This window comes from Puma concolor, chromosome B2 (genome assembly GCF_028749965.1).
Source record: "Puma concolor isolate L17-30 chromosome B2, mPumCon1.1.hap2, whole genome shotgun sequence".
Taxonomy (NCBI): Eukaryota; Metazoa; Chordata; class Mammalia; order Carnivora; family Felidae; genus Puma; species Puma concolor.
The window spans coordinates 144,875,121-144,898,341 of NC_141671.1; the positions used below are offsets into that span (position 1 = coordinate 144,875,121).

A 23,221-nucleotide genomic window follows, 5' to 3' on the forward strand; every position below is an offset into this window, starting at 1 on the left:
AAAATATATTAAATACCACAAACTGCTATTGATTTAAAAAAGGAAAAGAAAAAGTGTATGAATTAAAAGTATTGATTAATATTTTTTATTATAGAAAACTCTAGAAAGCTATCTTTGGGTGGTGGGTTTACTGTTTGATTTCTTCTTTTCTTTTTTCAAAATATGTTTATTTATCTCTGAGAGAGAGAGAAAGGGGGGGAGGGTGGGGCAGAGAGAGAGGGAGACACAGAATTCAAAGCAGGCTCCAGGCTCCAAGCCATCAGCACGGAGCCCGATGTGGGGCTCAAATTCCTGAACCTTGAGATCGTGACCTGAGCTAAAGTTGGATGCTTTATCAGCTGAGCCACCCAGGTGCCCCTGTGTGTGTGTGTGTGTGTGTGTGTGTGTGTGTTAATAATGAGCTTTTTACTACCTTTATAATCAGAAGTGAAAAGTATTTTTTTTTAAAGGCTCCTGAGACAACTGATATTTAAAAGAGGAAGTCCAAGATACCCTCTGGCAATTCATTCTAAGAAGCTTAGTTATTGAAGAGCTACCTCAGTAAATCACAATTTACTGTTATGTCTAAACCTCATACAGAGATGCATTGAGAAATCAGAGAACCTTACCCAAAGTACTTCTGTATCTTTATAAAACTGCTGTTGAAAAACATCCATTATGTTGTGAACACTGATCTAAACCTCCATATAGGATTCCTTTTGACCATTTGTTATAAACTCCTTTTACTAGAGACTGAAAGGTATATGGCTTGTCACACGTCACTTTTGCTATTAGCTGCTGGAAATTTCAGAAATACCAGTTTTATGCTGAATTGTGACAATTACTAATATCCTGATATAGGTTTCTGGTGTGATTATTTGCCCTCTTTCTTTACAGTTTTGCCATTTAAAAAACTTTAAAACTTGCTCCTGTCTAATATGTCTTTTTATTATAAGCTGACTTCATTTCCTTCTCAGAAGTAAACAAAGTGTAACAAATGAAATACATTTAAAAAGTATGTCAGTGATGCTATCATACATGCACCGAATGGCTAACATAACAAAGTCAAAAAGATGCCAACGCTGGCCAGGCCGCCTAGCAGCCAGAGCTCCTGTGCTCCACTAGTGGAAGTGTAAACTGATACACCAGAAACGCACAAACATCAACCAGAAGACATGCATTTCATTGTTCGTGTCTTAGCAACATGGTTCTTAATAGCTCCAAACTGTACCCATTAATAAAAGGAATGCTCATAGTGGCACGTCCTTTCCTGTAACGGAGTATGTATGGCTGTGAGGAGGAGTGGTTACAGCTACGTGCAGCCTTAGGGATGACTTTCACAAGCATGATGATGAACACAATAGCACACAGTGTATGATTCCATTTATATAAGTTATATGAACAGGCAAATGAATCTGTGCTGTTAAATCAGGATTAGTGTTACTCGGGTAGGTTAGTGACTTGAAGGGGGCATATGGGGAGGGACTTCTGGGGGTGCTGTGATGCTGTTTCTTGATCGGAATGCTGTCCACACTGGTGTGTTCCATTTGTGACAGTTCATTGAGTTGTACACTTAGGGTATGCATACAGGTTTTCATAGGTATGTTACCTTTCAGTAAAAACAACAAGATATGTGATTAAAAATCAGAGCTCAGCAGGTTGGTGCCTGTTTAACCGCATTCTTTAGACTGTCCTTGCTTCTTTGACAGAATTTGATGTATTATTCTATTCCTGTTGTTTGGTGTTTTCTAGGAAACCTTTGGCATTTGGAGACTTGAGTTCTCCCTGTTCTCCCTGTGTGGGGTGGTGGCTGTGGCTCTTCCCCAAGAGCTGCAGGTCCATGTGGGCATCTTCCCCTGGGCTTCCCCAGTTCTTTCTCATTGATAGAAGTCGTGTTCAGGGTGAAAACTACCCTGGTTGCTACTCCAACCTACTGGGAGAGAGAATCGTCACGAGGGCAGGCCCCAAATATTCACATGCTACGTTTTTGGCAGAAGATGTCTGTCCTTAAGCAGACACCTAGATGGTTGATGCCCTTTTCCTGTCTTGCCTGCTGTGTGGGTTTTATCTTCCATCTGGTGTGGTTGTTGAGGCTATGTACCCTTACTTTGAGAAGCTTGATTTCGCTCCTTTCGTTTTCATTCCCATACTCTGTGAACATCTGGTTCATTGATTTCCACTTACATTCATATCTGCTTGAAGTAGAGTGGCCGTCCTTCCATCTCTGCTTCTTCTATCAGCTGTTCTTCTGAGTACCTCTTGCCCACATCCCATTACCATGTTCAAGTCAAGACCACCCTGCAGGCCTTAAGGTATGTGGGAGATGGCGCTTATCTCTGGTGTTTTTTTAAAAAGGTTTGTTCTATTGGCCATGCTCTGCATATGCAGTGGAGTGTAGACTTTAGACATGGTGCAGATTGCTTTTACTCACTTGCCTGTCATTTTCTCCTGAGCTTTGTGAACACCTCCACCCGCATCACATCAGCTCCCTGTGTCTTCAGGGCTAAGCTGGGCATTTTCCCCTCTAATTAAATACCTTCTGGTTGATTCTTGAGCGACACTGCAGCCAGCTGTTCGCATTTCCTTCTTTTTCTTCCTAAGCCACAGCCTTTCACTGGTAGATGAGATGAAAACAACAGCTAATGTTCCCAAGTCCTTCAGTTTTCCATCCAGTGGACGCCCTCCAGTTTTCATGTGAATTGAGAGGTCTGGCAGCAGGCAGCACTTTGATAAGCACTGACTGGATTCTTGGATCACTCTTGATATGTTGTTCTAATAGGACATTACAAAAGTTCTTCCCCTCCAGATATTTCTGTGTATAATCTTTTATATTGGTTTTCAAGTGGGCTTGAAACCAAATGGGCTGTGAACGAGTTCCATTAGGTTTCTGGGAATACCACCTACCTGAGCAGCCTGTACCCCAATGTGCCCCCACCCCTGTGTGTTCCTGTGGCTTTCCTAGTCAAAGGGCTTGAAGGTTATCATAGAGTATATATTCTCTGCCAGAACATTAGCTCCTGGAGGCATTTTTCTGATTTTGTTTGTTAGTGTTTCCTGTCTGCACCATATTTGACATATTTGCTTGCATGTAGTCAGAATAGGTGCTCAACAAATGTTGAATGGATGAATGGAGAAACTGGACCAAAACTCTCTAGATTCTGCTTAGGGAGAAGTGGCCTAGGGCATAAAATGGATACTTGTTCCAAAGTCAGTTTGTGGTATTGCAGGGTGAGCCCAATCTCTGAAAGGACAAAGGCGGCTTTGTGAAGGCCAAAGGCCCTTACCACACATGCCAGTGAATGGATTGATGGCTCTGAAGATTTCACAGTAAATGTCTAGAGCCTGAGTGTTTTCTGTTTGTTTTCTTTTACTTATTTCCTTTTTAATCTCAAATATACATATTCACACTTAAAAGAAAACACAAAGACAAAACTCCCTAATTCCATAGAATGAGGTCCATGCAGTGGCTGTGGTCCTAATCATGGCACTGGCACAGGCACTGGCCAACTGATTGACAGGATCCCAGTGGGCCTGGCATCACTGGATCCATTGTTTGAGGTGGAGGGGCCAGGGCCATGTTCTCTGAACTTCCTGCATTCTTCTTGGGCTCACTTGAAGGAAAAGAAAGACTTTTCAAGCCCTTGGCACAAGTGAATGCCAGACTGAGCCGTGAGGCTGTCAGGTCTCTGAGGAACTCAGCTGCTGCTAGTGAAGGCATCCTCCCAGAGATAAATGCTATGTGAACATGGTTTCCCTGGATCGGGAAGGACAGGGAAAGGTACAGCAGGAGCAAAGGAAGACTGGATTGAGTGCAGTACAGTTTTGAGTGTCCACCGTGCACCAGCTGTAAACCCAGTGCTCGGGGCATTGTTTTCTAGTGTTAATTTTGAAAGTGAGTGAGTTTTATATTGTTCTGACAATCTTTAAAACAGAATTTCCCTCCTTCAGTGGGGGTCCATAGTTATTTCCTTTCTGAAGAGTTACAGTCTCCTGAAGGTGAAAAACTTACTTTCTTCACTGTTAACTTTAAACGTATTTTGTGACTTTTTGCCTAACGTTAACACTTTTTCTTTCTCTTCTTGATTATGTCTTAAATCTGTTTTTTCAGCTAAGATACGTATTGTACTTTTTTCTATTTGAATATTCTGTTCCCATTGATATCCCCATCAGTGCTCATAATTGCTACTTTCTCATTAACATTGATTGTTAATTGTTGGTTTTTGTTTGATGGCTTTACTGAAGCATAATTGACATACAGGGTAGTGCACATATTTAAAATATAAGATTTGATCCCTTTAAAAAATTTTTTTTTAAATGTTTTTAGTTATTTTTGAGACAGAGAGAGACAGAGCATGAACGGGGGAGGGGCAGAGAGAGAGGGAGACACAGAATCGGAAGCAGGCTCCAGGCTCCGAGCCATCAGCCCAGAGCCCGACGCGGGGCTCGAACTCACGGACCGCGAGATCATGACCTCAGCTGAAGTCGGACGCCTAACCGACCTAGCCACCCAGGCGCCCCAGATTGGATCCCTTTTAACATACATACATACCTGGGAAAAAGTCACCATAATCAAGATAATATGCATACCCCCTCACTTCCTAAAAGTTCCCTCATGTCTCTTCCTCCTCTTACCTTCTGTCCTCTGGCCACCACTGATCTGTTTTCCTTACAGATTCATTTGTATTTTTTTAGAATTTTATATAAACACAATCTTACTTTTCATCCAGCATAATTATTTTGAGATTAATTGATGATGTTGGGTGTATCAGTTCATTCCTTTTTGTTGCTGGGTAATATTCTGGTATGTGGACACAGCAGAATTTCTTCATCCATTCACTCACTAATGGACACTTAGATTGTCTCCAGTTTACGGCTCTTATAAATAAAGCTGCTGTGAACATCAGTGTATAAATCTCTGTATGGACGTGTGCTTTCATTTCTCTTGGATGAATTCCTAGGATCAGAGTGGCTGGGTCATATGGTAGGGGTATGTTTGTTTAAGAAACTGACAGACTTTTTCCAAAGCGGTTATATTGTTTTACATTCTGCCAGCTGTGTATGAGAATGCTCCAGTTGCATCATATCCTCATCAATACTTGGTATGGTTGTGTTTTTAATTTTGGCCATTCTAATAGGTGTATAGTGGTATTGCATTGTGATTTTAATCTGCAGCACTTTGAGAATGTCTTCTAGCTTATGTTTTTCTGGCAAGAAATATGCTGTCCGTATCTTTGACCCTGTGCTGGTGCTCCTCTCCTCCCCCTCTACCCCCGCTTTTAAGATGTTTCTCTTTTACGGATTTAAACAATTTGATTTTGGTGTTCCTTGGTGTACTTTTCTTCATGTTTTTCTTACTTAGGGTTCATTGAGTTCTTGGATTTGTGATTTCATAGTTTTCATTAAATTTGGAAAAGTTTTGCTCATTACTTCTTCACATATTTTGTTTCGTCCTCTTGTTTACCATCCCCCTGAGAAATTCAAATATACATCTATTAGGCCATTTGAAGTCGTCTCGTACTTACTGGTGTTCTGTTTATTTTTTGCTCCAGTTCATTTAAAATCACTTCTCTTGTCATGTCTCCACATTCTCTCATCTCTGCAATGTCTATTCTGCTCTTGTTCCATTTCCAGGTTTCTCCCTCACATGTTCAGACTTTCCTCCAGCTTCTCACTGTCCTTATCTGCTAATTCTATATCATCTGTGATACCTGGGGCAATTTTGATTGATTAGTTTTTTCCTCGTTATGGTTCCATTTTTCTTGTTTTTTTACATGTTTAGTATTTTTCTTTTTCCTTTCTTTTTTTGAGTATAATTGACACAGTGTTACATGTGTGGTATTTTTTATTTAATGCCAGACATTATTGATGTTAGATTTTGTATTCTTATAAATAATCCTTGAGCTTTGTTCTGGGATGTTGTCAAGTTACTTGGAAATGGATTGTGTTTTTTTTTTTTTTAGGTCTTTTAAACTTCACTAAATAGGGCCAAAGCAGCATGAAATCTAAGGGTACTTTTTTTCCTCACCACTGGGGTGGGAGCATTTGTGCCCCTTTGTGTGTTTTTTTCTGTCTGTGAGAGCAGGCACTATTACTGGCCCTCTGTGAGTGCCAGTGATCCATTTCAGAGATTTTTTTCTTCCAGCGGTAGGTGGTTTACTCACACTCATGCCCTGATCAGTGTTCAGGTGGAGATGTGACAAGGACAGTCTTTGGCAGGTATCCAGGTCTCTCTCTTACAGCTCTCCTCTGTGTACTCTATCCTTTGAATCGCAGCCGGTGGATTGTCTCCCTGGACTCCCAGCAGGTGTGTTCGTGATGCTCTGCTTGGGCTCCCTCCCTGCCAATGGCTTGGGGCAGCTGGAGGGTGTACTGCTCTTATCAGCCAGAGATTATTGTCCTTCATTACATCTGTCCAGGGTTTTAGGTTGTGTGTGTGTTTACTTACCTGTGTGTGTATGTGTGTATTGTAAATGTTTCAGGTAAGCAAGGTAAATGTCGTGTCTGTAACTCTGTTCTGAAGTAGATTTTTTTTTAATTGCTCAGATGATTTGAATTCCATGCATTAACACACTAGGGCTCATTGGCCCAGTGCAGTGCCCTGGGGTCTGGTGGTAAATCTGGCTGGTGACCGAGGTTGGAAGGGCTGCCTTCTGCCTGCCATTGGCATGTGCTGCCTGCATCCTCAGCTGTGTGAGGTGTACACTTGATAGGGGTGAATCTACTCAGCATGAGAGCTGACACCTGTAGTTCCATTGTGCTTTTGGTTTCAGATTCATATTTGTATGTTTCACTTATTTTTTTTAGAACATCCTACCTACTCACATTTTCACATCTTTTAAGAATCTGTTTCTTTTCATGGAAAGCGTAGCTTTTTCTAATAAAGGGATTGACAGTGTTAATTTTTAATATCAGGTTTAAAAGCAAAATGCTCTTGTGATTACAGAATGATTTGTCTGCCAGATTTATCATTAGTACAAACCATTTAAAACTATTTTCAATGTTTGATAATTAAGATTTTCTTAAGTCTGTGCTCTTTAACATAAAAATGTACTGTTAAAATTTTAGAACATATGAGAAAGTATAAGGAAAGAGAACATTTAAAGTTAAAGCCTCATATCAAGACAGAACTATTATTAATAATCTGGTGTACTTCCTTTTAGATGCATATATCTTTTCAAATTATTTTCCTACTTTGCATTTTAGTGGAAGACTTATGACCCTGCATTTTCCCAACTGGAAATTTGGTTCCGATTCGTCTTTGTGGTGCTTACCTTCATTGTCACTGTAAGTCCTGTTTGCCCGACAGACCACGTCAGGATCCTAACAAGGGCAGAGTTACTTTATGAATGATGATTACGGACATATGACCCACACAGGAGATTTATCTGAACTCTGAGACGCTCCATCCAATGGGCCAACCTGATATTACCAAATATTCTGTATGTCTGCTAGGATGCTGCAGGGCAAAAAGAACGACGGAAGAACTTCCATGTAATAGTGATTACAGATTGCTGACTTTTTTTTTTTTTTTTTTTAACGTTTATTCATTTTTGAGACAGAGAGAGACAGAGCATGAATGGGGGAAGGTCAGAGAGAGAGGGAGACACAGAATCTGAAACAGGCTCCAGGCTCTGAGCCGTCAGCACAGAGCCCGACGTGGGGCTCGAACTCACAGACCGTGAGATCATGACCTGAGCCGAAGTCGGCCGCCCAACCGACTGAGCCACCCAGGCGCCCCAGATTGCTGACATTTAAGTAAATGCTCATCAGAATGCAAAGACCATGTCATTTAACCTGTGTGCCATTTAACCTAACTTGTTTGAATCATCTTCTTTGCATGTAGGCAGATACAGCAGGGACATTCTTTGGTTTTTACATGTGGGAAATCGTATGAGACCTTTCAGTCTTTGGGCGTTTTCAGGAGGCAGGCCTCAGATGAGTGGGTTTGGAAGTGCAAGCTTCTGTCTCATTTGCGGTCTGAGTTCAGCATCCACAAGCACCCTGTGACTTTGGGGAAAATGCTTACCCTTAAAGCACAAGCGTTCCCCACAAAGGCCCCATCAGTGCTGATGAGAATTTAAAACTGGAGGAGGAGGGGGTGTGCCTTGGTACTTAGTGCCATCCAAAGGGTGGTGTTCTGCCCATCAGCTGCTTGCCGCTTGCTGATGCAGAGGGTGTGACATTCAAGAGATCTGTTGAGTCTTTGCGGTGGTGGCCACTCCAGTCGCCACCCAGGGATCACTTGGTGCTTTACAATCTGACGGTACACAGCAGGACATAGGCTCGTGGGGGGTAGGCACGTGAGAAAAGTGCCAGATGGTGGTGACATGGGACCTGGGTGTGGATGGAGGGTGGGACATGGCCTCTGGAGTACAATAGAATATGCAGAGAGCTGGGGATTGCATTGCGTTCCCGGCCATGCTCTGGGCTCCCCAAGTGAACTACTAAAGGAAAGTGGAGAAGTGCCATTTATATTTGGTCAGCAGAAATCTTTGCTGTTTCTTGAAGCATCTCTAATGTCTGAGTTGCTGCTGCCACACTCTGGGGCCCAAAGAGCTGGCACCCAGGGCACTATGTTCATAAACCAGAGACATGAGCCTGAGCCTAACAGACCAGGAGAAATGGCCCATTGGCCCAGGAAGCCCAGATTGCTCAGAAAATCATTGGCATATGTAGATTAGAGAAACACAAAACAAAAAACTCCAGGTCTTTTTATACAGATAGTGTAATGTGTTAAAGTGCTTGAAAGAAACTTCTATGGCTCAATCAGTACACCTTCTTCAGGGACGTGTTTGAAAACATACACATCTAGTGACCATAGTTATTAGCCTCGTTCTCTTGGTTTTTGTTCGGGGACCCCCCAGTGCCCTCCTTACAAGCTATAGTCATCCTCAGATGTTGCATGGCTGGGAGTGTGTGGCCTGTCCCCAGGGAGGTCCTCTGTGTGGCTCTGTGGGGCCGGCCTTATAGAAGTAGCCTGTCCGGGAAGGGGGAGGGTGGGTGCTCTTCCCTTTTGCAGAGGGGTTATGGCCGGTATATATTCTCTGTCCCCACCTGCCACTACGAGAACAGCTTGTGGCCATCTTACCCGTGGCCCCTTGGCAGACATTCACCATCTCCTCTCCGTTGGCACTGATGGTCTCAGCAGGCAGTGCAACAAGGGGTCAACTTCGAGGTTTGGCTGACCATCAATTTGGGACGGCTTACCACGATACTAAGCAAGGTATACGCAAAAACAGTAACTCAAGTGCCTGATTTGGTCTGCAGTGCCTGTTTGCCCATTCCCTCCGGAAGTTTTCCATGAGAGACTGGGGGATGGAGCAGAAGTGGATGTCCATTCTTTTGCCTCTGCTGCTGCTTTACAATGGTAGGTGCCCGTTTTTATTTTGGAGCTTTCAGCTCTAAGGCTTAAAGCTGGAAGGTGTCCTAGAGAGAGTCTGGCCCCAGAGTCTCTAGAAGAGCGTGGGAGCCTCTGAAGGAACAGGTAGCAGCATCCCCCAGAGTGCATGAGCGCTGTTGCACGGGGATGTGGCAGATGCCTGGCTGCTTTCACAAATAAGTGATCGCTTTGGTAGTTAAAACCTGGAAGGGCTACAGACACAGCCGTCTTGGAACTTGGCTGAAGGCGGCAAACACTGCCGTCTGTTCCTCTTCCCCTGCTTCAGAAAGCATTTGCTTCCAGAGCCGCAGCACTGGGATTCCCAGGCCTGTGGGGAGGAGCGGATGGCGGGAGCAGACGGCACTCTGTAATGATCACTGGAGCAATCTGTTCAATGGCTTTCAGGTTTTTTGAAAAACAAAACAGCCTTTAGTTTACTACCTCCCTTTGGCTCTGCCTGAGGAGAAGGTGATTGTGAGTTCCGCCCTCACGGAGGGGACCGGAAGCCCTGTGCGGGGTGGGGTGAGCCTGCCTTCATCAGGCCTTTCTGCCTGTTGCATTCCAGATCCGTTCTTCCCCCTCTCCTTTCTGGTGAACAGCTGGTTTCCAGGCATGCTGGACGATCTCTTTCAGTCTGTGTTCCTGTGTGCCTTGCTGCTCTTCTGGCTGTGCGTGTACCATGGGATACGGGTTCAGGTGAGCACCAGCCCTCAGCGCTGCCAGTCCAGACTCTGGCAATAGTCCTTGAGGTAAACTTCTCCTTGAGAATCTGTCTTCAGCCTCAGTCAGCAGAAGCTTGCATGCTATGTGGAAATGCTTTTACCTATGATCTAGTATGGTCTGCTAGACGCTAATGGTTTGGTAGAATTACTAACTTATTTCTTACTTTTTTTGATTTTTAGGGAGAAAGGAAGTGTTTGACTTTCTATTTACCTAAATTCTTCATTGTTGGACTATTGTGGTTGGCTTCTGTTACACTAGGAATATGGCAGACGTGAGTAATTTTGTTATGTGTGAAACTTCAGGCATGAGAAGCATTTGACAAAGGTGGGAAGATCCACAGTCTCACTATATTTTGTGAACTCATCTGGAAAGGAATCTGTCACCAGGGTATCAAGACTGGATAGTGTGATTTGAACTGAGGATTCATTTTTGCTTGAATGTCACGTCAGGTAACACAGTCCTTATAGTCTAGTTTGGAAAATGAAAAAGTATGTGTCATTTTAGCTTGCCCTTCAAAGTGGCAAAGACATTGTCTTTAGGAATGACGCTCAGGGGTCCTGGCTCATCCCTGCCCGCCAGAAGCTTTAGTTTCTCCTTGGGCTTACATCTGTAAACTCCCATCCCTGCACCAGCTCCCAAGGCTTGTTGATATTAGTAGTTTTGTCCTGTAAACTGGGACCACTGTAGAAGCCTGATGTGGGCACAGCCTGATGCATCCAAGTAGGATTTTCTATAGAAATGAGTTCCATTTCACGGCTATGATTTTGGCACTTGGCACGTCTGACTTCATGGCCCATGACAGCACTCAGCCCACCTCGTCTCCCTTCCCCGTCCCTGCCTGCCACCTCAGCTACCTAGTTTCATTTTAAAATGAGTTGCATGGTGGGGTGCCTAGGGGACTCTGTCGGTTAAGCGTCCGACTTCAGCGGAGGTCACGATCTTACATTTCGTGAGTTTGAGCCCACATCAGGCTCTCTGCTCTCAGTGCAGAGCCAGCTTTGGATCCTCCGTCCCTATCTCTCTGCCCCCTTCCCTACTTGTGCACACTCTCGCTCTCAAACATAAGTAAACACTTAAAAAAAATGAGTTGCATGGAAGTTGGTATTTACTTTTATAACTTTCTTTGTGTACTCAACTATTCCCAGTGCCCATGAATGCCATTGAAAAGGTGCCTGAAAACAGTTTTTGACCTTGCAAGAGAAATAGTATAGGGATTTCTTTGAAATGAAAAATACTGCAGCCTCATAGTACTGATGACTATGGGAAAACAATTAAGTTTAGTAGCACCAGATGCATTTTCATTGTGAAATTTGGGGTTTCTTATAAATTTAGGATTATTTTTAAAAATCTTTTACTGTTGGTTAGCAAGGAGTTTATGTTAATAAGTTTCTTAAAAAGCCAAGTGAAAGTATAAAATGGAAAGTACTAGTTATTAATCTATGATATTTTTTATAATATTGTATTTTCAGAGTTAATGAATTACACGATCCAATGTACCAATATCGAGTTGACACAGGAAATTTTCAGGTAAGAATTATTAATGATGCCTGGTGTTTTTTTTAAATGCCGTTTTTCAAAATTACTGAACTTCGTAACTTAAATTGTGTTAGGGACATGAGCTCATTGGCTGGCACTTTGGGGGAGAATGCAGAAGGTTCATGGGTGCAAAATTTGGAAAAAGGTATTTGAATAGTATAAAAAATAAGCTTTTAAAAACAAAGTTGTTGGTTCCATTGCTTGGTATATGGTTGAGGCACAGACGAGGTGTCAGATTTAAGAGCATTGTAGAACAATTAAGAAGACATTTTTGTTTGTTTAATTCTCTAAAATAGAGGAAGGTTTCCAGCTAATGAATGATGTGGCCAGGCCGGCTCTGTAGGCGTGCAACCCGGGCAGTCACAGGGCCCAGCACCCTGGGTGATGCTCTGCTCTTGCCAACCCAGAATTCTTTATACTTTCGAACAAGGGGTCCTATGTTTTTATTTTACACAGAGGTTCACAAATGGCAGTCAGCCCTGAGTGCGGCTTTCCCTTGAGTCTCTAGGTTTATCTGCATCCCTCAGATAAACAGGCAGCCCCTGTCACACGCAGCTGGCTGCTCAGCCCGGGTATGGATGTGCGTAGGGCTGGTGGGAGGCGGGGGGCGGGGGGGGGGGGGGGCGCCGCAGAGGGAGCCCTGGGAGGAGTCTAGGAGGGATGTTTCCAGCAGGGCAATCCCAGAGGCACAGAGTTGAACTCTGAGCTTGGTGACAGCCAGCATTTCTCTGATGCTTTGCAGAGCTTCCTGTGAAGTGATAAAATCTGTGGCTCTTTATGGGAATGGCCTCTGAGAAAGAGGGAGGTTTAGTGAATGATGGTATCTTGAAAGATGTATAATGCGTGTTGAGACTACACATGTCATAGCAAACAGAATAAGCCCTGATTCTTAATCGAATTTCAGCAGGGAAGTGCCAGTAGCCTTTCCATTCCATTATTTAGAAGTTTGAGGAGTTTTGAAGGTCAGTCAATGAATGCCTTTTGAGCAGCATGCCATGATTCTTGCTCTCAAAGAATGTGTGACCTTGTGAGGGAGAAAAAGCTTAGAAATAAGTACAGACCAGTATTGACAAGTGTGCAGTGTCCTGACAGCTGTATCCTTACATACAGTGGGCCCAAGTTACAAGTTATTTGTGTTTTGTCCTTTTTCTTTGTCTTTTATTTAGCCTTATAATGCTTTAATAAGTTTTTTGTGGGGAGGGGCTGCACCTGGAGTGGAGAGTAGGGGAGGCATTCTGGGCCAGGGAAGGGAGGAATTGTTCCAGACTTGTATGGGGCCACAGGGGGAGGAGGCCATGCAGGAGACCTGAGTCAGGGCAGACTCAATGGGGTCTGTGCTCGGGAAGGGCACCCGCACCCTAGGAAGGCTTGAGGCCCTGTGTATGAGGGGCTGGGCTTCAGAGAAGCCTTTTCTCCCTGAGGGCAGGGCACTAAAGGAAGGGACAGGGAGGAGCGGCTTTGACACATTCTTATGAAGATTCTACAGACCCCAGTGATGGATCACATACTGGGCTGTAGGTTAAGCATAATTCCCCAGATTTAGATGAAATAATATAAATTCATGCTAATCTGTTATTGGAGCTTTTGTCTGGTCCAGTCCCCTCATTTTTCATATGAGGAAACTGAGGGCGGTGAAAGGTCTTGCCTGAGGCCACTTGGGGCCAGTACCTGGGCCAGTGTGCCCAGCTCCCTGGATGGCCTTTGGGGTAAAACCTGTGTCCTGGGGGCAGCATCCCAGCCTGTTTCCCTCTGTAAAAGGGGGCAATGCTGCAGTCTTAAAGAGTTGTTGTGTGGGTCGAATTGACCAGGAATTCAAAGCACATGGCCAGCACTTAGAAGGACTTGAGCAAGGCAGCTGTCACCTGTCCCCTTCTCAATCAGTGACCTACGTCTGTTACTAGAGAAAACACTGGAAACCAGAGACTTCTAGGAAGCTGAAAAAAGCTGAAGACCCAGCACTGGTGTATTGAGCACCTGCTACGTCCCAGGCCCTGTGCTAGGAGCTTTCCATGTGTCATGGAAGGAGCTTGGATTCTCGCTCATCTGATGAACGAGGGCTGGGGATGCCCACCCAGGTGAGCCACCCGTGCTCACAGATAGGGTGAGAGGCTGGGTCTGGATAAGGAAGTCACAGTGGTGGGAACACATCCTTGTTCTGTGTTACGGAGTGACCTTCAGGATTCTAGGCTCCTTTTAAAAATGTTTGGTTTTCCTGCTTGTGGTGGTATTGGAAAGAGGAGCAGCACTGAGCCCCTGTTCTTATTCGATTGCCCATCTTGTGTCGTTCTAGGGAATGAAAATTTTCTTCATGGTGGTGGCAGCTGTGTATATTTTATACCTTTTGTTCTTGATAGTGCGGGCCTGTTCCGAGCTACGTCACATGCCTTATGTAGGTAAGTGCCACATCACAAATTGCCCAGGGCAAGGTGAGCCAGGAGTTGACCGCACATGGTGGGAGGAGTGGGTGGGAGGAGTCCACCCAGCAGGAGGCCTGACCTGGATGGGGACCCATCGCATTCCCTCAGGCTAGAGACCAGTGCCTTTGGTCCCTGGGGAGGTCTGGTATCAGGGCTGACTGGGTAACTGTGAGCCTTTTGGACAGTGCCTTAGGCCAGCACTGAAGGGAGGCCTGTGGGGTAGAAGCCACCTGGAGCCCTGGGTGCCATTGTGGCTTTGGAGCTGCCTGGATCCTTCCAGAATCATACCTGTATAGAGGAGGTGGCCATTGTGGTTTTCCTGGTCCTGAATCCGGGCAACTCACCTGATCTCATAGGATCCTTTCCTTCAATCCGTCACAACCAAATAATAATGGCCATGGTCTCTCTGGGAGGTGGGATAGCATTTCTTCTGGGCTTCAGGTACACACAGGCTTAAAGTCCAGACAGAGGAGGGGTTTTGTTCAGGAGGCTTTGTTTATTTTTGTTTTTATTTTTAAGGTCTCTGAGCTGAAAATGGAATTTACTTCCAATGTGGTTTAACGGGGTATTTAATTTCTTTTTCAGATCTCAGGTTAAAATTTTTGACTGCATTGACTTTTGTAGTACTTGTCATTAGGTAAGAAGACTTTATTTTTTTGAAAGAAACAAAACCGTGAATTTTATTTTCCTACCATGAATATCTTTCTCCCCCTTTTACAAAGTTAACTTTAGGGCATTTCTAGCCAAACATATTCACTGGGTCAGAGAGCCTCTTGCCCAGGGCAGGCGCTGAGTGTGCACAGTGGTGGAGCGAGTACAGTTGTGTTGAATGTGCCCTGGGGGATGAAGAACGTTGACTTGAACCCAGCCGGTCCAGTGCTGGGGGAGCTCACTACTTGCTCTGATGTCACCACGTAGGTGGATCAGCCACAGAGCAACTCAGGTTAAAGAATTAGAACACCACGCATGTACTTGGCACCTGGCATCCTTTTGGTGCTCTAAGTAGAGGACTAAGTACCATAGGTGTCCTTGAACCCCATGTGGTGGCCCCGACAGGAAGGGATGCTGTACCTGGAGACTACGAAGGCCCAGGTGACCCAGTTGTCCCTGTGAATCAATGCCAGATCATTGTTCGGTCGTTTGTGGTTTGTCTCTTTCTGCTAAAATCAAAATCCAGAGGGAAAGAAATCTAGTTACCTGCTTTTCTCTCTTGGTTGTTTGGGTGGCGAATAAATGGCAGCCAGCCCTCTTCTCTGGCCCGAGCCACACTGGGCTCTGAGAGGCCAGCTTTGCAAGGAGGCGCTGAGGTCCCCGGCTGCTTGAGCAGGCAGACTCCTGTGGGCACCTGCGTCCCTTCCCTTTCCCAGGTTGTGCACATCACTCATCACACTGCGTGAACTCAGCGTGGGCTTCCAAGTGAGATCCTTCAGAATTTGCGTTTGCCTGAAAACAACAGTGCCCGTATCACGCAGGCGGGCCCTCTTCATCTGTTGGTGCGTGTGTTGTCTCCCACCTCTCCCATGCCTCCTCTCACACACTCCGTCTCTCACACACGCGCTCTCTCACACACCCTCACGTCCTTCAACACCTACCCATACTCCTCACACACCTCTCACACAGTCACACACACACTCTCACACACTCTCACACACTCTCACCCTCTCACACACACACCCTCGCCGCCCCCCCCCCCCCATCCTTACCCTCCTGCTACCCAGTGCACAGGTCAGGAGTGGGATACTTGTAGTGCCCTCCAAGGAGTCTTAGAAGTTGTTATGCCTTCATGGTCTTTCTTCATACAGGTTCAAGGGGATTCGTTTATTTGCCCAGCAGACCTGTACCGAGTGTCTGCTCCCTGGTCAGCAGGCAGACATGTTCCTCCCGATGGTGGTGGTTCTACTCCAGGGGAGGAAGACGGTGACAAGTAAATAGCAGTCCCGTCGTGAAAACAGATGTGATGATGGCAGGAGAGGCTGTGCTGCAGGTGGGGAGGGGAGAGAACGTCTCTCTGAGGAGGTGACGGAGGCCTGGCGATGAGCCCTGGAAACACATGGGCGCTGGGGACAGCAGGTGGCTTGGGGAGGAGAAGGAGAGGAGACATCGCAAGAGGGGAGGCCGGGAGGGAGAGAGGCCACCGGAGAGGTCAGGGCAGGGTCCGCAGGCCGCCATGAGGAGTCCCAGTTTGTTCTCGGCGATGGGAACCCTTTGGAAGGGTCGAAGCCCAGAGGTGAAGGCTTAGATTGTCAGGGATCAGTCAGGCTCCCTGTGGAGGACGGGCTGCGGGGAGGGGAGACGAGCACAGGGGAGCGGGTTCGGAGGCTGCGGAGCTCCGTGTCAGGACCCTCGGTGGTGGCGCGCGGCCAAAGGCGGGTGTGGGGTGTGGGGTGTGCGCACAGGGGTGCGGCGCCGCCTCACCGTGAGAACCCCGCGCGGAGGAGGGGCGCGTGCCCGAGGAGCCGCGGGCTCCCCTCCGGGCGCTGTCGTCTGCTGTGGGGACCCGTCTGGGAAGCGTCCTCGAAGGCGGCTCGAGAAGGGAAGGAGGACGCGGCGGGCGCTCCCGGCCCCCGAGGCGAGGCTGCGACGCGGCCTGTGTCAACGTTAGCCGATTCTACCCCAGCCAAGGCAGGGTTGGTGTGCGCGTGCGCGTGTTCGGGCGCGTGTGGGCGCGTGCGTGCGCGCGCACTCGGGCCGTGCAGACCTTGTAGCGAATGGACGGTGTGAATAGGGTGAGTGGAAGGAGCTATGGGAAGCTAGTGCCACTTCCTCGTGTATTTTTACCTACTGTTCCTACCCCCTTTTTTCCAGCATCGTCATCCTTTATTTAAGGTTTGGAGCGCAAGTATTACAAGACAATTTTGTAGCTGAACTGTCAACTCACTACCAGAATTATATCCTTTCAATGGGAGGTGGCCGCCGGCCTTCAGGAACACGCTCAGCGTGGAGTGGTTAGCGTGTTAGGTCTGCCAACGTGAAGAAGACGCGGGCCCCTGCGCTGTGGTGCCCTGTGGACTGCGGCCCCGCCACCGCCCTCCTCTGCCCTCCCTTGCCCTCCCCTGCCCTCCCCCGCGGGCAGCGGCCCAGGCCCAGCAGGGCCAAGCTGGCCCAAGGGACTCCCGCTCCCCAGCTGCTCTCCCCGCCACCCTGCTCTCCTGTCCGCCTGCTGGGGATTCTTTAGGAACCCAGGCTCCATCCAGAGCCTCGCCTCAATCCCGGTGCCCCCTTCTGCCCGCAGAGCACCGAGGGAGACTGAGCCTGATGGGAGAGTCCTCTGTCCCCATCACTGGGGTGTGTCCAGCTGCAGTGTCCACAGGTGGTGGAGATTAGGGCGGTTTAAGCCTGTGTCCCCAGAAAGGGCTCAGAAGTCCCGGCTCCCAATGTGCCTGGGGCCAGTGGGGTGGGCTCCTGGGCTCCGAGCTAAACCTTCGGCTGTCTGGCAGCTTAAGTGTTCTTGCCGCACCCTCCCCTCCCTTTCTGTGATGGCATCCATCAGGGGGCGCTTTGGAGTTTTCATCCCTTATATCTCAGGTTCTTCCCCTGGGCCTTTGTACATCCTTAGAGTTCATGCAGGATTTGTCAAACTTCAGTGACTGAATTTCACACTGAACTTTTATCAGAGGAGTCCGTAATGCAGAGAAGGCGAAGAGAAACTGGTTCGAGAAACTGTTTCCCGTTCTTCCTTTCAGTCTTGGTTTACCCATATGCATGCGTGGCCTTTCTGCCCTTTGGTCCTGCCACCTCCAGAGGTTTCCATGGAAAGAAGACAGACGGTGCACCTGTTGTTCACAGGTGACCTTGAAAGGTTATTGTAACGTCCAGCTGTGGGCTTGCCCTGTGGCTTCCTGCCGTCTGGGCTGTGCAGCACTGAGGTACTCACTGCTGGTTAGCAGTAGCAAGGACTGCAGGTGGTTGGACAGAGGCAGCCAGACTGAAAGCAAAGACGCCAACTGAATACGCAGTGTTTGGGGCTGCTTATTTCCCTTAACCGGTATCACCAGCTGAATTCTTATCTTTCTATGGCTTGTTGAACTTTTACCTCTACACTTTGGCCTTCGTGTATTCTCCATCGAAGAACGCCCTATATGGTAAGCCTCTCCTGGGGCCAGGACGCTGGCCAGATAGCTCCACAGAAGTTCAGGACCCACCTCCTGGGTCCCCTGTTAGTGCTGGGCACTGGGTCTCTTTTATTCATTCATTCATTCATTCATTCATTCTGTATATTTTTTATAATTTAATCCAAGTTAGTTAGCACATGGTGCAACAATGATTTCAGGAGTAGATTCCTTAAGCCCCTTAACCCATTTGGCCCATCCCCCGCCAAACCCCTCCAGCAACCCTCTATTTGTTCTCTATGTTTAATAGTCTCATGTTTTATCCCCCTCCCTGTTTTATATTATTTATGCTTCCCTTCCCTTATGTTCATCTGTTTTGTATCTTAAAGTCCTCATATGAGTGAAACTGTATGATATTGGTCTTTATCTGACTTATTTCGCTTAGCATAATACTCTCTAGTTCCATCCACATGGTTGCAAATGGCAAGATTTCATTCTTTTTGTTTGCTGAGTAATACTGCATTGTATACATATACCACATCTTCTTCATTCATCCATCGATGGACATTTGGGCTCTTTCCATACTTTGACTATTATTGATAGTGTTGCTGTAAACATTAGGATGGGCACCATGACTCTTTGGCAGAGAGAGACACGAGGTCAGTTGCAGCGTGAGCTCTGAGGCATTAGAACATGGTATGTGCTGTGTTATTACATAGTTAGTGGGTCTTAGCACATATGAAGTCAAGTCTATTGGAGACCAGTGCCATGGCCATTCAAGGAAAGCCAAGGTGCCAGCTCCCCACCCCCCACCCCCCAAAGAAGAACTAAACTCTCACACAGGCAATGAGAAGGATGAGAACCTTCTGGAATGTGGGCAGGGAGATAGCCTTTCGGGACCACCACCTGACTTTCATGTTGTGTGAGCTCTCAAAGCGCCTTCATGAAAATGTCTTGTTTGAGCCTCACAGCATCTTTATGATGAAGATGCAGTTACTCCCATTTGAGGTGAAGAAACCAGACAGAGGTTTGCTTCCCAAGGGCGGGAGGGAGGGCAGGCACCTCTGGTCTCCTGGGCATTTTCCGCCCCTGCTACCTGTGCGGACTTGGGAGAAAGTCGCCGGGTTGCAGCTCCTGTCCGAGGGCTCCCCTGGTGCCTCTTTTCTCCCGGTGCTTCCACCAGTTGGTCTGCCCGGTGGCCTGCCCGGTGGCAATGCTGCCCCTGGCTTGTACATGAGAAAGCACGCTGGGGAGGCGAGATTTGTTCAGGTCACATAGATAATAAATGCTGGAAGCTGGGATTTGAATCCAGCCCTTTCTACTCCTGTCCTTTTTCTGTAGCATCCTGCCTCCCTAGGCTCATGCATGAAAATGCTCTTTGTTGGTTTTCAGAGTCCCAGCTGAAAGACAACCCTGCATTCTCCATGCTGAATGACTCCGACGATGATGTGATCTATGGGTAAGTCACTGCCTCTCTGAAAGCTGTGCTATAGCAAGCACTCGGCCTGGGTGTATGGAACAGGTGTTAACAATCCTAAAATGATTTTCAAGGCATTATGACCTTTCTTTTACCTGGGAGTGTCATGTGATTCCATGGTTTTCTGTTTTCACATTGTTCTGACTAGATGGAGTGGCATTCCTTTTTTTGAACACTTACCACGAGTGGTGACCACAGGAGGAACAGTTCATTCTGGCGTTGAGCCCTGATGCTTGATGGGGGTGGGGCGGGGGGTGAGGAGCAGGTGGGGGCAGTTGGCTATAGAAATGGGGAGCACAGAGCTATGAATGTGTTCTTGCTAGAATGGCATGTCAGTGTGGAAGAGGAGAATAAATGAGGAGCTGTCAAAAGCCGAGTGGCTTCAAAGGTCTCTTTTGTGACAGGAGTGACTATGAAGAGATGCCTCTGCAGAACGGCCAGGCCATCCGGGCGCAGTACAAGGAGGGGTCTGAGAGTGACTGAGCCTCGGGCTGTCCTGCAGCACCGCTTCCTGGCCCTCCGTGCTCCTGCTGGTGTTCAGGCTTGTGTCGTGAGCAGAGATTTTCCGGTCCTTACTTGTTTACGTATTTTTGAAAGGAAAACCAAAACCAAGGATAAATTTAAACATTGGGCCAAATTTATTGTTAGAGTGGCTACATTTGTTTGGGAAGAGAGGTGCTGATGAAAAGTGTAAACAGGCAAATCCTTCTTCAAGGGTTTCAGATGAGAAAGGATTTGTTTTTAGTGGTGAGGAGGAAATTACTCCTGTTTTTAGTAGGTTTTTTTTTTTAAATAATTTGCTAACTCCAAGTCCACGGAAAGCCCTTATGAATGAGGTTGTCAGCATGGTGACATTCTCTCTCTCTTCCTTTTTTCTCTGCCCTGTACCAGTTTCGACCCTTTAAACTCTAAGGGAAGCCTATTTTTGTGCCTGTCTCATGAGGGCAGCCTGAGTGGCCAGCGCTCTGGATAACCACGCATGTTAAGTGACTCGTAACTTGTCTGTTGTGTGAAATTTGTGTCATGTCTCACTAGAGAAATGGTGGGCGAGCCGGTTCTAGCCCTTCACTGCCCACCCCCCACCCTGCCCCCGGGGGCGGAACTGGCATTGTGGGCTTCTGAGGAGGACTGGGTGAGCTTCATAAGGAAAGGGTAAGAAAATTGACAAGTGCCAGCTCTTGTTGGGTGAGGTCTTGCTACCATACAGTTTTCCAAGAGCCTGTGTACACACGTGTGTGCATGTGAGGGTTACATGTATGAATATGAATGGATGTTGCTGTGATTGGGGTGGGGAAGAGGGTATCCATTACAGTTCCCATGAGCTGTAGTTTCTACAACTCCATTAAAGATGACACCCTGTGGAACTTTATTTTTTTCATAAAAGCTAAACAAAGGATCGATAAAATATTATAGTTTCTTTACTGAAAAAAGGTTTTTCAGTTCCTCATTTGGAACCTAAATGAAAGAAAGTAAAACATTTTTGATGAGTTGTGGAAGGAAGCACATCTTTGGGTAGAAGGTCACTTGATGGGAATCATGCCCCACCCTCTCGGCCTCATATGGTGGCCTGGGAAGATGATGGCTTGCTCTGGAAAAGAAAAGTTGTCTGAATCTGTGGCATCACAGAAGGCCCTGGAGAGTTGCCAGTTCCTTTTTGTCAGAGACTAAGTGTAGAAGTCTGGTATAGATACCTCCTTTGCTTTTCCTTTGACACGCACAATAATGTCTGTCTTGAACTGTTGACATACGATCATTGCTAACATCCTGATTTGATGGCATGGCACAGGATAGGATTGTTCGGCTCTGCAAACAGTACCTACATTTTCTTCATCTATGCATTAACTCTTAGATTACCGAGCTAAAAATCGGATTTCACTTTAGACAATGCTGGAACCTTTTAGAGGTTCATGAGAGACTATTCATTATGACTTTACCTCTTTGTGTTTAATTTAAACTTTAGTGATAACGTACCTTTAATATGGATTCCATTTAAATTTGTTTTTAAAACCCTGTAAATATGAAAGTTTGAATTAAAACAACTGTATTATTGCAAGGGTAATTCGAGTTTACATGGTTTTTACATTTTCAATGGTGTGATCTTTTTTTTTTTTATTGTATTCAGTGGTATTGGAAAAACTTTTCTGTTACCAAATTTTTCTTCTACTAACTAATAATTTTATGTAAATTGATGAAAACTTACTTGGACTGATTAATGTATTCTAGTATGTGATATAGTTTACAGGTTTTAATCATTATAAAATAACCGTCCATAATTTGGAATGCTGTTATTTATCAGTAAACTACTTGAGGCATTTAGCCATACACGTTAGAACTTTTTAAACCTTGTCTTTGTCCTGTAGTATAATTATAAACTGATGACTGATAATCTTCATACTTGAGTCTTCATGGTATCAAGTCAATGAAATGAAAATATGGGAGTATTTATTTACTTTTTATAACTAAGTTGGAGACAAAAAAGGTATAAAAGTAAGTACTTAAAGGGAAAATGGTTCTTTGTTAAATCGTGCATTTTGGATCTCTGGTGCATCACATGTATCAACAAATTACACACTCCATGTAAAAATTTGCTTAAAGTATATAGCATTTAGCATGTATTATATATGCCATAGATATTAGGTTCAAACACTAAAGTCTGCCGGAAACTTTCGGCAGTAGCAAGAAAAAAACTTTTTTTTCTTTGGAGAGTATCAAAGTTTTGCAAAACTTAAATTATAAATTCAGAGGGCTGACTTCAGTTCTTGCATGGTAATGGCTTGTATAACATCATCTTTGGGATAATTTTTTATACTGGTCCAGTCTAGGGGAATCTGGAAGGTGCCTGTCGGTATTTCAGTTTCCCTAGGGAGAGCATCATTATCCATGTGGGTAATAGGTCTGCTTGATTTATTATTAAATCATTACAGCAGTGAAGTGATGCAGTTTTCTCTCTCTTAAGCCCCATTTGAAAGGCTAGAGAAGGGAATATATAAAATATATTCAAGGTTTGTAAGATTGTTCCTGTACATAATTACAGATTGCAATAAAAGTTAAGATACACTATGTAAACCCAGCCCACTAAATGGGCAGGTTACAAGACAAATGTCACCAGCCTCAAGTATTTCCTGAACTATTTACTGAAGGTACAGTTGTTAAATGGGTTACGGTGTGGTCAGTGACTTGTTTCCTGGAATCCTTCTCACAGGGTAAACCACGGGAGCTCATAGACAGGATGACAAGAGATAGCTAGTACATACTTAAGCCACTAAAGAATATTTATGTATTTTGAGGATTTTAGAAACCAGTTGCCTTAGAGGTTAGACTTTTGGAAAAAAAAGATGTTAATCTTTTCCCCAGGCCAAAGGGAAGTCGCTTTCGTCTGTGACATCTTGTTATCCTGTTCATGTTGACCTGACAGGTTTTAGATATACTGGTAATTATAATACCACACAATGAAACAGAATTTTCTGCTACTGAAAACTGCCTTTTTACAAAAAGCCTGTAAATATTTGTAAAATAAAAACAACTTTAAGCTCAGAAGAACGAACTATGTATTAGGTCTTGGAACTGTGTCAGTGAGCACAGTAACACCTGATCACAGAATGATCATTGTAATCAATCAAAAGTGAATAAATGTTTGTTTATGGCAAACTTACACTTTGGA

The 23,221-nt window shown here is 45.6% G+C and overlaps 2 protein-coding genes and 1 long non-coding RNA gene across 6 annotated transcripts in view; 2 read left to right on the forward strand and 1 right to left on the reverse strand.

The window, feature by feature from the left end:
• TMEM181 (transmembrane protein 181) overlaps positions 1-23,212 on the forward strand; it is a 74,719-nt gene extending 51,507 nt beyond the window's left edge. For all 4 annotated transcript variants that reach the window (XM_025925660.2, XM_086708248.1, XM_086708249.1 and 1 more), the window contains exons 7-17: positions 7,183-7,263; positions 9,247-9,346; positions 9,924-10,054; positions 10,261-10,352; positions 11,551-11,608; positions 13,908-14,010; positions 14,620-14,671; positions 16,840-16,922; positions 18,027-18,116; positions 19,476-19,542; positions 19,965-23,212. In XM_025925660.2, the coding sequence (XP_025781445.1) occupies positions 7,183-7,263; positions 9,247-9,346; positions 9,924-10,054; positions 10,261-10,352; positions 11,551-11,608; positions 13,908-14,010; positions 14,620-14,671; positions 16,840-16,922; positions 18,027-18,116; positions 19,476-19,542; positions 19,965-20,043 (936 nt within the window). In that variant the 3' untranslated portion in view covers positions 20,044-23,212. The remainder of the gene's footprint in view (positions 1-7,182; positions 7,264-9,246; positions 9,347-9,923; positions 10,055-10,260; positions 10,353-11,550; positions 11,609-13,907; positions 14,011-14,619; positions 14,672-16,839; positions 16,923-18,026; positions 18,117-19,475; positions 19,543-19,964) is intronic.
• LOC147581335 (uncharacterized) lies at positions 14,662-15,851 on the reverse strand. The gene is made up of 2 exons (XR_015251686.1): positions 15,738-15,851; positions 14,662-15,194 (listed from the first exon to the last, which is right to left on the reverse strand). It is a non-coding gene; the product is annotated as an uncharacterized LOC147581335 (long non-coding RNA).
• Positions 15,892-16,831, forward strand: LOC147581336 (uncharacterized). Its single transcript, XM_086708250.1, has 2 exons — positions 15,892-16,018; positions 16,105-16,831. The coding sequence occupies exons 1-2, from the start codon at positions 15,992-15,994 to the stop codon at positions 16,753-16,755; spliced, it is 678 nt and encodes a 225-aa protein (XP_086564376.1). The 5' UTR covers positions 15,892-15,991; the 3' UTR covers positions 16,756-16,831.
• Positions 23,213-23,221: the final 9 nt, after the last annotated feature.